The 14,381-nt window shown below is 35.6% G+C and overlaps 1 protein-coding gene across 1 annotated transcript in view; it reads left to right on the top strand.

Annotated features, from left to right (window-relative positions):
* Positions 1–4,618: 4,618 nt before the first annotated feature.
* LOC149556844 (large ribosomal subunit protein eL42) overlaps positions 4,619–14,381 on the top strand; it is a 48,502-nt gene continuing 38,739 nt past the window's right edge. The window contains exon 1 of the mRNA XM_089831433.1: positions 4,619–4,750. Within this exon, the coding sequence (XP_089687559.1) occupies positions 4,748–4,750 (3 nt within the window). The 5' untranslated portion in view covers positions 4,619–4,747. The remainder of the gene's footprint in view (positions 4,751–14,381) is intronic.

Here is a 14,381-nt window from a genome sequence, read left to right as displayed (position 1 = left end):
GCTTTGACATGCGTTCTATTTAGAAATGAAATGAGAAACTCCCTACAAAACAACCAAGGTTAGAGCATAATAACCAAGTAAGACCTGCAACACAAAGTGGTTAGTTGCCTCAAAAAATCCAAGTTATTTTCCAACCAAGTATATGCAAAGAAAGTGCAAGTTAATCACAAATGCTCTCAATTTTACTTTTTGCTTTTGACCTAGTCGACAAGATTGGATTTGTTTTCTATGATTTTAGATCCAAAAATAGAAGTTCAAAGAATAGACCCCTAGTAAAAGCCAGAGAGCTTTCCAAAAATGCAAGAAATTCAAAAAAATCTCTTCATTTGTGCCCTAGGGACCCATTTTGTCAAAATAAACTAGATTTATCAAATCGAGTTTTTGGGCCCTAATATGACCTCTAAATTCAAACTAAAAAGAATGGACCACCTCTAGAATTTAAAGAGCTTTTCAAAAATGTAATTTTTTCTGAAAAAAAATGCTGATTTGCGACCAAAAATGACTTTTTATGAAAAAAAAGAAGAAAATTTCATAACCGATGCAAATCAAGTCAAAATGATCTAAAAATTGGACTGCGACATGTGTGATGCATTCCCAACTTGAAAAAAAAAATTCAGATCCAAACTCAAAGAGGTTTGGAAGATATGCTCAAATCTTTCAAAACTAGGGTTTTGGCCTTCAAACAAATCTGCACAAAGGTTAGCCTTAAAACCAAAGTAAGAAACATGCAAAACCACTTGATTAGATCCAAGAATTTGCTGTAAAAAAACTAGAAATGGTAATGTAATAAAAATGCAAGCAAGAAAATGGAGCTAGAAACTTGCTTCTAGCCCCACGGTGGATGCCAAAAATGTACACCAAAAAGAGTGCACTTCTCCAAACCCTTCTATCCAAGGTTTTCCATGGGTTGGAAAGCTTGAATGCCGGTTTAGAGCTCCCTAATCATGGAGTGCAAAAGCATACAATGAACACAAAATGGCTCTCAGCTGAGCCTTAGAGATGTAGCCTTTGCTAGTAAACCATGAAATGAGAGATTCTTTGAGCAAGAGCAAGAATGCAAATGTCATAGAACCTTTGATGCATGCAATGCAAAATGCACTATGCTAAAATGGAATGCACAATGCAACTAAGCTACACACATGGAAATATTACAGCCATCTGAATTGAACTATGTGTTCTAAGCTACTTGCAAAAAAGGAACTACACTACGTGCAAGCTAAGCTAAGATGCAATGCAACAAAATGCCATGAATGTAAAAGATGGAAACAAGAAGATGATACACTCCACAAGAAGCTCTCAAGCACTCCAATGAAAATCCTGCAGCATAACAATACTCGGGAGTGTGGATCCTTTGGGAAGGAGATAGCTCTCTCTTTTAAAGTCGTACTGACGGTGGAGATCAAGATGAAGACGGTGGATGATCAATGGTTGAATTTGAAAATGAGGGGGAATCCATGTGCACACATAAGTCAACCAATAGAATATAAGTTGACTTGTCACATAAGACAAAAAAGTCTCAAAAGCCTTTTCTTTTAATTGAGAAAATAGGAAAAGGACTTTATGTGTGCACTTTAAGTGGGTTAGAAGAATGGGGTCTTTTATTTAATTAAAAGGGGACATATTCTTTTAATCAAATAACAAACTTAGGATAACATAGTCAAACTATAGGTTATAATCAAATTAATTGATTATTAGCAATTTGGTCTAGGTAAATGATTAATTAATTTAGCCAAAGTGCTGAGAAGGGGGCTAATAGTCTAGATGACCATTTTTAGGTGATTACACGTACCATCCCCACTAGGGTTTTCCCTTTGATCAAGGGTTTCCCTAATTAACATATTTGGTGTTAATTGTGTATATCTTGTTATGGTTTATGATTATATTGCTCATATGGTTAAAGTTTAATAAGGTTGATAATTGTGATATTAGTTGGATAACTGATTCAAACCCTCGCCCAACCCCCTCCCCCCCCTCTCAGTTATATTGTTGGACTATATATTCTAACAACGTGTTGTAGCCTGACATGTATGAAGGCATGCATGTTGCCAACTAACCATAATTGGATTTCTACTTGAATAAAATTAGATCTATCATTGTTCACTTAATATATTATCATTTTCCATTGTTTCTACTCGTGTATCATGATTGGACATATGTCTTTGAGGTCCTTCCATTCATGACTGCATCACTAGACCTCTTAAGGATCTTATTTAGCCAACACAGATCCCTTTCCAAACCCATTCTCTAACAAAAAATGTCTCTTTGTCTTCCTACTTCAACTTTGTTTTCATCAAACATATCATGTTTGGTTTCTCTTTATCAAGAAACCTTTTGATTAGGCAATGCTTCTAAAGGGCATTCAAACTCCTTACATTCAATGCAAGGGGCAAATTGCTACCCAATAGAGAACAAATCTCTCCCATATCTCTACCTGGTTTGGTCCTTTATATTCCTTGTCATCTCCACCACTTCTTGAGTATAATTTATGCCTTTAGTTTTCTTAATTCTTGTATTAGACTTCTTGGATTTTGATTTATGCTAACTATGAGTTTGTTTGTCTATAATCCCCACCTATTCTTTGAAGCCTAACAAGTCCTCTTCTTCTTATAAGAAAAGGTGTCCATCCTTTCCCAAGCAACCCCAACTTTGGGAGTCCTTATTCTCCTTCATTAGGGATATCTTATATCCTTAAATGTCACAGTGGAATCTCCTCCAACTTCTCCTCCACTAAGCCCATCTCTCATAACTTCTACATTTTCAACAAACTTGTCCAATCTTCCACCTCCCACCATAATGTTGTTCCCTTAATTCACTTTACCCAAAATACCTCTTCCTCTGGGCTTGCATAGAGGTTGAGTTAACCATTTGATGATCATTAGGATTAGACAAATTCATCTTCTTATCTAGCTTACAAAGGTCGACCCCACTATTTAGAGAGATGTTAAGACCCTTTTCTTATGACTTTTTAAAGGCATCTATACCAATCAAACTTGATGTTGCTCTTTAGATGCTAGCTCCTCTTTCTCTTGTACAAATTTATTACCACTTATAGGCCTTTCCTCTGTGGCCATTCCCCTTCGTTGATTACTTTAAAGATACCACCACACCATGATCCTTTGACATAACTAGAAGCTTATCTTCTAGCACATTCTACACAAAACCCTTGCCTTTTTAATATGCTAAACACTCCCCTGTCTTATGAGCCCACTCTCTACATTTCTTGCATTGTTCCATAATCTCATCTACTTTGATACATTTCTACCATATGCCCTTACACAACCAAATCTCTATAGCGTGAGGGAGTGGAGGGTGGAGTCTCCAAGTGATACAAATCCTCATGTATGATACAAATCCTCATGCACATGCTATGATTTGTTTTTACTATGGCCTCAACTGATTTAACAAACTTCCCCAACTTGTCCCCTATAATCTTTAATGCCCTCATACCAATTACATTCATGCCAAAGGTCATAAAGTTTCACCCAAATTAGCAACTCCCTTCATAATTGCTTACTTTGGATTAAAGTCTAGCATCCATTCTTTAATAAAAAACCCTTTCTCTCCCATCATGAAAAGCCCATTATAAATGACCCATAGTTTCTCATGCATACTACCTACAATGACCAAGTAGAAATCTTTTGACAAGCATTTGAGGGAGTAAAATGAGAATCCCAGTTCTCTTCACACCATTTTCAAATTTAGAAAAAAATCAACCACTCACCCCCCCATGTCATAAAGAAGACTCTCTCCTTGTAGATGTTGATATTGCTTTTCCTCTCCACAAAACCTATTCTCATCATGACCACCCTATTATCCACATCCACCAACTTCTCCTTGGCGACTTGATCAGGAACAAAAGGATCTTTGAGCCTCTATACTTTCCCTTTGATCTTCTTCAAGTCATCATTGTTTTTGCTCAAAATCCTCAAAAAAGCCCATCTACTTGGATTAGGGCCCTTTTCTTTCCCTCCATTTGTAGAAAATTTCTAAGAACTCCCCTCACCTACCTTTTGTAATGTTGCTCATACTTGCTTTGGTGATCACCATGCTTGTCTGGAGACCCAATTTTTGATGTATGTATTTTGATTAAACCCTTTGTAAAAATATTGCTCCTCAAAACCATCGATGCCCTCTTTGCTTCTCCATTTTTTGAGTACACAACTTTTATGTAAATAGTTTATATGACTACTAAAATCTACTTGTAACCAATAGATTTTGTCACTATTGAATCACTCCACTTTCATTATGAACACTTAGAAATCCTACCCAAAAATAATATTTTAATTCGAATATACTCTCTAAAACATATCATTTGAAGTCAACTATAATATCAAATTTATATTAAAAAAAAAAAAAAAAATACATGATCAAATTTAAATGCAAATCTCAAAATTTTAATAAAAATAAATTTGTAACATCATGATTGAATCTTATACATCAAAAGCTACAATAGTTTATACATTTATCTTTCAAAAATTTAAGTAATTAGTTTAAGCTATGTTCTCTTGATAAATTTGCATTTAGCTTAATGCATCTATTTAGTCTTACATAATTTATGTAAAGCGATATTATTCTTAATTTTTTTAAATAATTTTTTATAATTATAATTTTTTCTTAAAGTGAGGCAGTCCTTGTAGCTTAAATAATATTTAGTGGAAGCCCTAAACCCCCATGTGTTGGCTGTTCGAGGGCGAAGGAAAGGAGAGAACATCTGTGAGGATTGCTAGCGTGGGGTACAAAGGCAATCATGGTGCGTATGTGTTTCGTTTGCTGCTATCAGCTAAAACAATGGATGCTTTGCTGTTTACCCAGCGCTGTTTTCATGCTTTGAATGCCATCAGATGAATGTTTTTAATCCTTTGTATTTTCCTTAAGGGCTACTTGTGCGCATATGTTTTGGTTATATACCTAGTAATCTGTCTGTCCTCGTAAAACCGTCGAGACATGCTTGGTGTATTTTATTAGTATTGCACTGCAATGATTTTTTGCCTACTTCAATTAGGAATATAGTTGTACTTTCGTTGAGATCCAACTTGTAATTATTTTCTGCGTATTTTGTCCAAGCGCTATTCAATCTTTCCGTTATTGCATCTCATTGTTTAACCGTTGTTTTGTAAAGTACTGGTTAAAAAGGTTTCTCGTAATCAAGAAAATATATTGAATTAGAATGATAAGAATTAAGACACTGCAGCAAATTTCCAATGATATTTCCCAGAGATTTTGATAATCTTGTAGTTTTATCTTCAGATTATTTTTCTTTTTCCACTATACATAAAACTTCTGGCTTAGCGGAAACCTAAGTGGCCATTCCAGGCCAAAGGAAAATACCAAACAAATTAAATTATAATCTAAATGCTGTTGTCTTAACACAGCCGAAAGCATACAGAAGACAGTAAATATAGCAGACAAATCTCAAGTTTTACATTTTCACATATCCTGCCTGTCAAACCTCACAAAATTGTCTTACTTGAATATTCGTCCATCAAGATTAACCTCTAGGAGGCAGAAAATTTAGGAGAAAAATCTTAAGATTTTCAGGTTCTGTCATCCTGCTTGTCGGTCAAAGATCACACAAATCTCAGTGAAATAAATACATCAAAGGAACAAGCAGACAATAAGGCACAATTTTCATCACTAAGCTAAAAACCACCCCAAGAGCAATCCCTCCATCCCAAGAGGTAGAAATCTCCAAAACTGTTGTTCTCAAAGCAAATAAAAAGTAGACTTGAGCATACAGATACCAACCTGTAGATCTGATGGGAAAGGATGTGCTCTATTGTCCATTGGGTGTCCTCCCCAGTTGCTTCGTGAGCTTCCAACTGTAGCTTCTCTATGTATAATTTCTTCTTCTTGTGCTTATTGGGCTTTCACTCACAGTGAACAAAACCCTCCATGCCTAAGTCACTCACAGTGAACAAAACCTCTTGAGCCAACTAAAGATCCCATAGAAGGATGCTCTTATCTCCTCCTTACAAGGACTAGAGGATAATATTCAACTTCTTTGAAATTTCTTTTCCAGCCTTTGGGACATCTTTTAGGGAGGTAGTTAAAGAAATGCTAGAGAAAGGTGAAAAAACATCCACACTTTTTGTTGAAGTTCTTGTATACGAGAGAACTATACGAGAATTATACCTTTGATTATAGTCATGATCTTCTTTGAAAGACTATTTTAATGATGGATTGCAACTTCGCTTCCTATTCATTTGTTTTGATCTTGGTTCAAATCTTTCACACTCTTTGTAATTGTTCTATTTTACTTCAAGCTGGGCTCGAATGGTGAAAGTTCTTGGCTTTCGTTCTTCCTAAGCTAAAGCTGTTCGATGTTTCTTTGTTTTGTTGTGTTGCCTTCTTGCATTCGAAGGAGTTTATTCTTGGCGTCAATGAGTGTTGACAAGGCACCGATGTTGTCTATATTATGTTGTTAGAGTAATTGTTACTTTATGAAATGGGAATTTTATTATGAGCTTCATTGGTCCTTGCCTTGTTGGTGTCAACTCTTGGTTATCATTGAGCCTTATCATTGTTGGTTTCATATTTGTGGTATTATGTTAAACCAATATGGTAATTTGTCTTAATTGCGAGACTTTTTCAACTTCTGAGAGGTCTCCCTGATTATTTTACGAAAAATCAAATGTGGCTTATTATTATTTATACCGTGTGAAGAAATTGGAACTTATTATAAGGTTAGAAGTTTTTAAATTTTTTATTATGAGCTCTTAGCTTCTTTCAACGTGTTTAATGTATGTGTATTTATGTATATGTATTTTGGAAGTCTCTTCTTTTGAGAAGAATTGAGGAGATTCTTGTATCTCTTATTATTCTGTCTCATAGTCAAGTAAAAGAATTGAGAATAAACGATCTTATTGATTGATTGTGTTGAAGACATCAATCATAAGCAAGAACTATTTTATTGTATTAATTTTGAGATATGAATAGAGGAACATTTTGGGTGTGATTGGGTTTTTCCCCTGAGTAGGAGGGTTTTCCTTAGGATAAATAATTGTGTTATTTCTTTGTATATTTTACCGAGTTTCTATTTATTGCACGTGAGGCTATTTTGGTTTAAAACATTAATTTGGTATTAGAGGGGGTCTAAGGAAACAATTTGAACCAAAATAAGACATTTGGATTCATAAAGAATCATGATTTCTAATGCATGTCGAATATGCTGATGCAATGAGGGGTTCGTATGAGAGTGTTTGAAGAGCCTTGGAGGGTAGAATCTCTAATTAAGCTTTTTATCTGGAAGGATATGTTTCGTTTTTTTAGTCTACCTGCACTATAACTATGTGATAGCGAAAGACCTATTGATGTATTGCAAGGAAATTTAGGCCATGAAGAGACGTTTCCAAGGTGGATCGAGAAGGAATGAGAGGATGAGAAATTTCATGCAAAGTCACACAGGTTGTAGAAATGAACATGGGGATGATGCTTGTAGTCATGGGATTGAATTGATGGCACATAACTTCATTAAAGAGGAAAAATCTATATAAACTATCATTGCGACTAGTTTCTTCGAAGAGGAAGAAATGACATTTAGAGGGAGACTATTTAGTTGCATAAATCAAATTCAGAGGGAGCTTGTGTAGTAGAGGGAGAGTGCCGAGTTCTTTGCAGGGGATCAACAAGCTCGTGTAGTAGTGTGATTGCAAAAGTTGTTTGTTTGGTCAATCATTGTAATCAACTCTTTTATTGTGATAATCAAAGCAATGGGAATGTTGTCCTTGTTGAGAGAGAGTCTGGGATGAGAGAGTCTTAGCTTCAGTGATTTTTATACATATAATCTAGTGAGATCTTCTCTGCAAGGAAGTTCGAGGTGCAATCCTTTGTTAATGAGTTCTTCTCTGCAACAGAAGTTCAAGGTGCAATCCCTTGTTAATGAGTTCTCTGCGAGACAAGTTTGAGGTGCGATCCCTTATTAACGAGTTCTTATTTGCAAGAGAAGTTTAAGTTGCAATCCCTTGTTTATGAGTTCTTCTCAACAATATAAGTTCGAGGTGTAATCCCTTGATAATGAGTTCTTTTATGCGAGAGAAGTGTGAGGTGTAATCCCTTATTAACTAGTTCTTCTTTGCGAGAGAAGTTTGAGGTGCAATCCCTTGACAATGAGTTCTTTTTTGCTAGAGAAGCTTGAGGTACAATCCCTTATTAACAAGTTCTTTGCGAGAAGTTCGAGGTGCAATCCCTTGTGAATGAGTTCTTCTCTGCGAGATAAGTTCAAGGTGCAATCTCTTGATAATAAGTTCTTTTTTGTGAGAGAAGTTCGAGGTGAAATCCATTGTTATAGAGTTCTCTGCAAGAGAACTTTGAGCTGAAATTTCTTGTTAATGCATTCTTCTTTGTGAGTGAAGTTTGAGGTGGAATCCCTTGTTCCACCATGTGGGAGTAGCCATGGTGGATGTCATGTGGGAGATTACATGACATTTTTATGTTCTTCTAATCTTAGGGAGTAGCATTGCTGAATGCTACACTGAGATGACAATATTATTTGTGTTGAGGTTCTTATTGACATTTTCTGTTGGAGCTCCTTATGTTGGTTATGAAGAATCTCTCTCTTGCTAAGCGGGAGAGTTGAAGTTCATGTAGCTGTGAGAGAATTATACATCTGATTAATGTATGATCTTCTTTGAAAGACATTATAAATGATGAATTGTAGCTTTGCTTCCTTTTCATTTGTAATGGTTTTGTTTTACTTTAGGTTGGGCTCGAATTGTGAAAGATCTTGGCTTTTGTTCTTCCTAAGCTACCACTGTTTGATGTTTTTCAGTTTCTTGTGTTGCCTTCTTCCATTCAATGGAGTTTATTCTTAGTGTAGATGAGTGCTCACATGGCATTGGTATTGTCTATGTTATGTTAATAGAGTTATCATTGCTTAATGGAACGTGAATTTTTATTATGAACTTCATTGATCCTTTCCTTGTTGGCGTCAATTCTTGGGTATCATTGATCCTTGTTACCATTAGTTTATTCTTGAAGCGTCAATTTCATATTTGTGGTATCGTGTTGTTCCATAATGGCATGCAATTTGTCTTTGATATAATCTTTTTAACTTTCGAGAGATCTCCTTGGTTATTTTTGAAAAATCAAACTTGGCTTATTATTATTCATGTTGAGTGAAGAATTGTAATTATTATTGAGTCAAATGTTTTTGAAGTTATTGATTATGAGCTCTTAGCTTCATTAAGCATGTTCAATGCATTTATATTTGTCTATATGTACTTTGGAAGTCTCTTTTGAGAAGAATTGAAGAGATTCTCATATCTCTTGTTTTTCTGTCATTCATAGTCAAGTACAAGATCGGAGAATAAACAATCTTATTGATTGATTGTGTTTTAGACATCAATCATAAGCAAGAATTGTGTTGATATTAAGATCTGAATAAAAGGATATATTTTGGGTGTGTTTGGGTTTTCCACTCAAGTACAAGGGTTTTCCCAAGGTAATTAATTGTGTTAGTAGTATGTATATATTTTTTTGAGTTTCTATTTAGTTTATGGGATGCTATTTTGGTTCAAAACATTAACACTTTCTCCAAATGAAGTCTCCCCATGGATACATGCAAAGTGTAGACCTTTAAAATCAACATGGTGCTACACACCTTGACATAGGTGCTAGGACATCCCTGATCTGGATCCTTACGACCTTCTTATATTGGCATCTTAATAGTTTTTGGCAATCTAACATTAACACTTTCTCCAATTGAAGGCTCTTTTTGGATACATGCAAAGAGTAGACCTTTCAAATCAACATAGTACTCCACACCCAGACATAGACGCGAGAAGGACATTCCTGATCTGGATCCATTCTCACGGAGGAAACAATCTTTTTATATTGGCATCTTAATATTTTTTTGGTAGTGTACAAAGTAGAGGGTGATTCATTTGATCTAAAAAGGAACATTTGTAAAGTTCACCTTTGTTGGATCAAAATAAGGGAACCACCAATACAAGAACAATATAGATCTTACATAGAACTGTGACCCTTGATTCCATACAAATTTCTCATCTTCCTTTGAGTTGAATTGAATGAGAAATAAGCCTTTTAGAAGGGCGAGAAAGAAGGAAGGTCAATCTCAGGCCAAGAAGCTAGTATCCATCTAGAGAAGTCAAACTCATTGAAGCTCTCCACAGACTCACCCTTTGAAGAAATGCTTGTTTCTTTTGAGGAAAAATAAAAAAAACACATTCCTTGAGGATAGGTAGGAGTAAGATTAGCCATTAAGGGAGAAGAGATGCCCCCAAGCAAAAGTACGGGAAAATTTGACACTCACCATAAAGAGCATCAAACACCAATTTGTGAACACGTGTTTAGGATAAGCTAGCGTTGAAGCTTTAAGTAGAATTGAGGGAGGAGCACTTGGATTTTTTGAAGTTTGATAAGGACAGGGAAGTATAATTATGGACTTGATTGCTCACATTCTTGCGAGCCCCAAAAACCATTCTTTATGTAACCATGCTAAGCTCAACTTCTTACTAGTACATTTGCCAATCGCCAATATGGTTTAATTTGTTGGTCCTCTAGAAGTTGAACCTGCACATCCTCCACCTCATGCACAACATCTTCAACATATTTGCTAGAGATGTTGCATGAATTACGTCTATTGTGAGTGTCCTCCAAACAAAATTGCAAACTTTTGAACATCTTTTCAACTTTTTTTTTTGAGCAATTGAATTGGATTGTGTGCAACTTTTATTGTTCTAGTTATATTTTATACTGAAGACCAATTGCAGTTGTGGGTTTTTAATAATAATTCCATTTTATATTTTTACCAGTAAATGCTTTTGACATGAAACTAAGAATCAGCGAGGTCACAAATGGGGGATATCATCCCCAACATGACCACTCAATGATAACACTGGATAATGGGGTTGAACCTTAATAGCAAGAGTGTGAACAACACAACTTAACCATTACATCATGCCAATAGTGGCAATTTTTTTTGATCGGTAAGGGGCTGAAGCCAAGGTTAATTATTATTGTTCTGTTGTGATTAATTATTATGAATATTAGTTAAGCTCATTTAGATTCAAACCCAAGACCTCCCAGATAAGAGGCTCACAATTTACTGTTGTGTTGTAGGCTCTTGCCTCATGCCAATAGTGGCAATTACAATTAGTTAAATAAATTAATATATTTATTAACTTTTATGATACATGCATTAATATTAATATTATACATGTTAATATACTTTTAATAATATACACATCAATATAGATATTTTGATCGGTAATCACTTTTTACTAGAACTTTAAACCAATGGGGACCTCATCCCTACGGTAATATTATGGCTGCCGAGGTATTGACACCTCCTTGATTGTCATTCTATTTTAAACTACCTTCTCTAGCTCTCCATTGTATACCATACTCCAAATCCATTCGCACTCCAATTATTGCCACCTTATGACTCACTACCACATCCCTTGGTCCCCTCCAATACACTAGTCATAACCTTTACTTTTGTACACCAATCTTCACCTCTTCTCCTTGTGCTACACCATCCGCCAGGGCATCCACCGTGTCATATCACTGTTTTTCCTACCACTGCTAGTGACCCATACTTTGCCACCTTAAGTTCCTTAGCATATACGTCATTGCACTCCCTATGCGTACTCCTCACTCCTTTAGACTGAACATCAACCTCTTTGCACCTATGTTTGCGCCACACTTCTTCCTAAAGTCTCCTTCAAGGATTTTAACTTGAGATGCCCCTCACGATAGGGTTTGCAACCACTTTTGTGCTATGGGCTCATGCCCAACATACATATCAATATTAATAATAAATATTTGAATATATTATGTAATGTTGATATAATATTATTAATATATCGAAAAACACTAAATATTATGTAATAATATTTTGATAATATAAAAAATGTAAATAATAAAAAATTAAATGTAAGCTACGTATCTATCTATAACTGTTATGCCTTGAAGGTAGAAAGTAACTGTCCATAAAGTCATAAACTCCTCTTTCATGTATAATACAACCCGTTCATCCGAGAGTGTTGCAAAGATGAACAAGTTGGCATTATGTAAAATTGCCTAAATAGAGGGTCAATTCATTACATTTGTTTTTTTATAAATCGTCAATGCAAGAAGGTGATTGGAAAGAAATTTTAGCAGATGAGCCTTTGTTGTGACTTAGCCAATTAGAAGGGTACCTGATTCATCCATAAAGCTCTATGCAACATCACAAGACTTCACTTGTGGAGAAAGCATATGCAAAATTCATTTCCTCACCATGCATTGTAGATTGTAGATCTAGATGTGAAGCAATTTTCTTTGATAGATTGAAGCTAAGAATTTTTTGCAACTTAATCTCCATGACAAACTTTTTATGAAACATTTTATAACTTTTCGAACAATATGTTTAGTAAATGATCAGCAATGATATTGGAAATATTCAACTTAAAAGTATAACTTTTGAATGATTTCTTTTGGATTGCCCATATCACGGCTAAGGGGTTGCACTCATCCATATTAATATAATAGCAAAAATTACATATACGAGTAGCCATACCTGTTGGTCTAACCAGGATATCCCAATCCACAACTCTCTAGGCATAAAAAAAATTCCTCTATATATTTGTCTGTTCCGTGTTAAAATTTAGACATTTTGTTCTCTTATATAGCAACGTACTTTTAATTAAGTTATATTTCAACCTGCTTCTATTTGTATTCTACTACTTTAACAAACATAGTCACCAAGCATCTTATTGAAAATTGAGGGCATGCCTTCCACCCTTGTTTTGTGCAGCCTCCCCAACAACGCTCCTTTCCTTCATTGGACATTTTGGTCCACATTTTGCCTAATTCTGCACATTGAACTTTGAAGCCACCAAGTCCAATGTTTTCTTCACAAACATTAGACTCCTTTGAACAACCTACCCTCGATGTGGAATAGTGGTGTACATGACAGAGATGATAAGGGGGGAGCCTTTCAATTACCCTTCCATCGAGATTGCATAGTAGTTCTTTGGTTACAAATTTGTCTTCCATTCAACTTGTCAAATTCTTCCCTAGTTTCATCCAGAAATGACTCTTGCACCAGGCCTTGGCAAAGCGCATTTGCCATTTCTTTGGATTCCCCTGCATTTAGCAGAGTAGTCAGAAACATGGCCGATATGGCTGAGTTTACCTAGTAATAGTGATTAGTCCAAAAAAACTCCTCTCCTAACACCATTTGAATTCATGGATCACCAGGTCATGATCGGACTGGAAGGCATATCTCAATCTCCTCTCATAGACCTTCCCAAGAATGCCATTCGTCTCTTCTTGGTAACTTGTCAGAATGTTGCATCCATTTCTTTGACATCTATCTTATTACAATAATAGATAAGACGTCTATTATTAGTTAATGGTTATCTTGTAAATATCTTTAGCTTTAGTTTGCTTTCGTTTTTTGCTTTCTCTGGAATAGAATGTTTCTATTCTTTACGATCGTTTCCTAAGGAAACATCGTCTCTTCCTTTTGTATAAATTGACCTTTCGGTCTCTGTTATTAATAAGCAAGTATTTACCAATTACCTCGTAATATGGTATCAGAGCTAAATACTTAAATTTTTTCGGAAAAATTTATAATTTCTTCTTGAAATTATTTGTTTAAATTTTTCCAAAATTATTTCAGCTAATTTCTCCAAAACCCACCTAGGGTTTTTCTGCTTGGAGAAATTCCCGAATTACGGGTCTGCAAATCGCGTGGAAATCGTGGCCATTTTTTGGAGACTCGCATTTTTGGGGTGAAAATCTGCATGTTTTTGTATCAAATCTTCATGCTCTTAGCCGTCTCAGTATGTCATCGTGCTCTGGGAAGCATATTCGACCATTTTTCATCAAGAAATCTGAAGTTTTTTCAAGCTTTTTTCAGCTAGGGCCTTATTTTTCGAAACCCTAATTTTTGGGGTCCAAAATTTTTTTTGTTTACAAATTCTTGGTGGGTTTTTCGAGAGCTCAACTGGGTTGTCGTCCGTTTTTTCTGGGTGCCTCGATTTTTGTGCCTCAATTTTTGAGCCAGCAGATTCAAAAAACAACAGCAGATTCCTTTTGGGTTTTTCGAGCTCTCTTTTGGGTCATTCTCTGATTCTTCTGGGTCTTCCGTATTTTGCCTCGAAGAACGTGCCTCCACAGATTTTCACAAATTTTCATTGAAAAACGTGCCATGGCATCTCTGACAAATATTCTGCTCGAGCATAATTCCAAATTCAATGGTCGCAATTATGGAACCTGGAAGCAGCGCATCATCGCAATCTTCGAATATCGAAACACCGATCAACTTGTTCTGGGTGTTAAGCAGCGTCCGACTTCTCCGGGTCCTGATCAAGATACATGGGATCTGAACATTCGAGAGGCAGTAATGCTTCTCAAACTATCCGTAGCTGATG

This window comes from Cupressus sempervirens, chromosome 5, assembly GCF_028749045.1.
Source record: "Cupressus sempervirens isolate cs-2001-9-10 chromosome 5, ASM2874904v1, whole genome shotgun sequence".
In the NCBI taxonomy this organism is placed as follows: Eukaryota; Viridiplantae; Streptophyta; class Pinopsida; order Cupressales; family Cupressaceae; genus Cupressus; species Cupressus sempervirens.
Note: the sequence above shows the minus strand (reverse complement) of the source record. Positions and strands in the feature narration are given on the sequence as shown.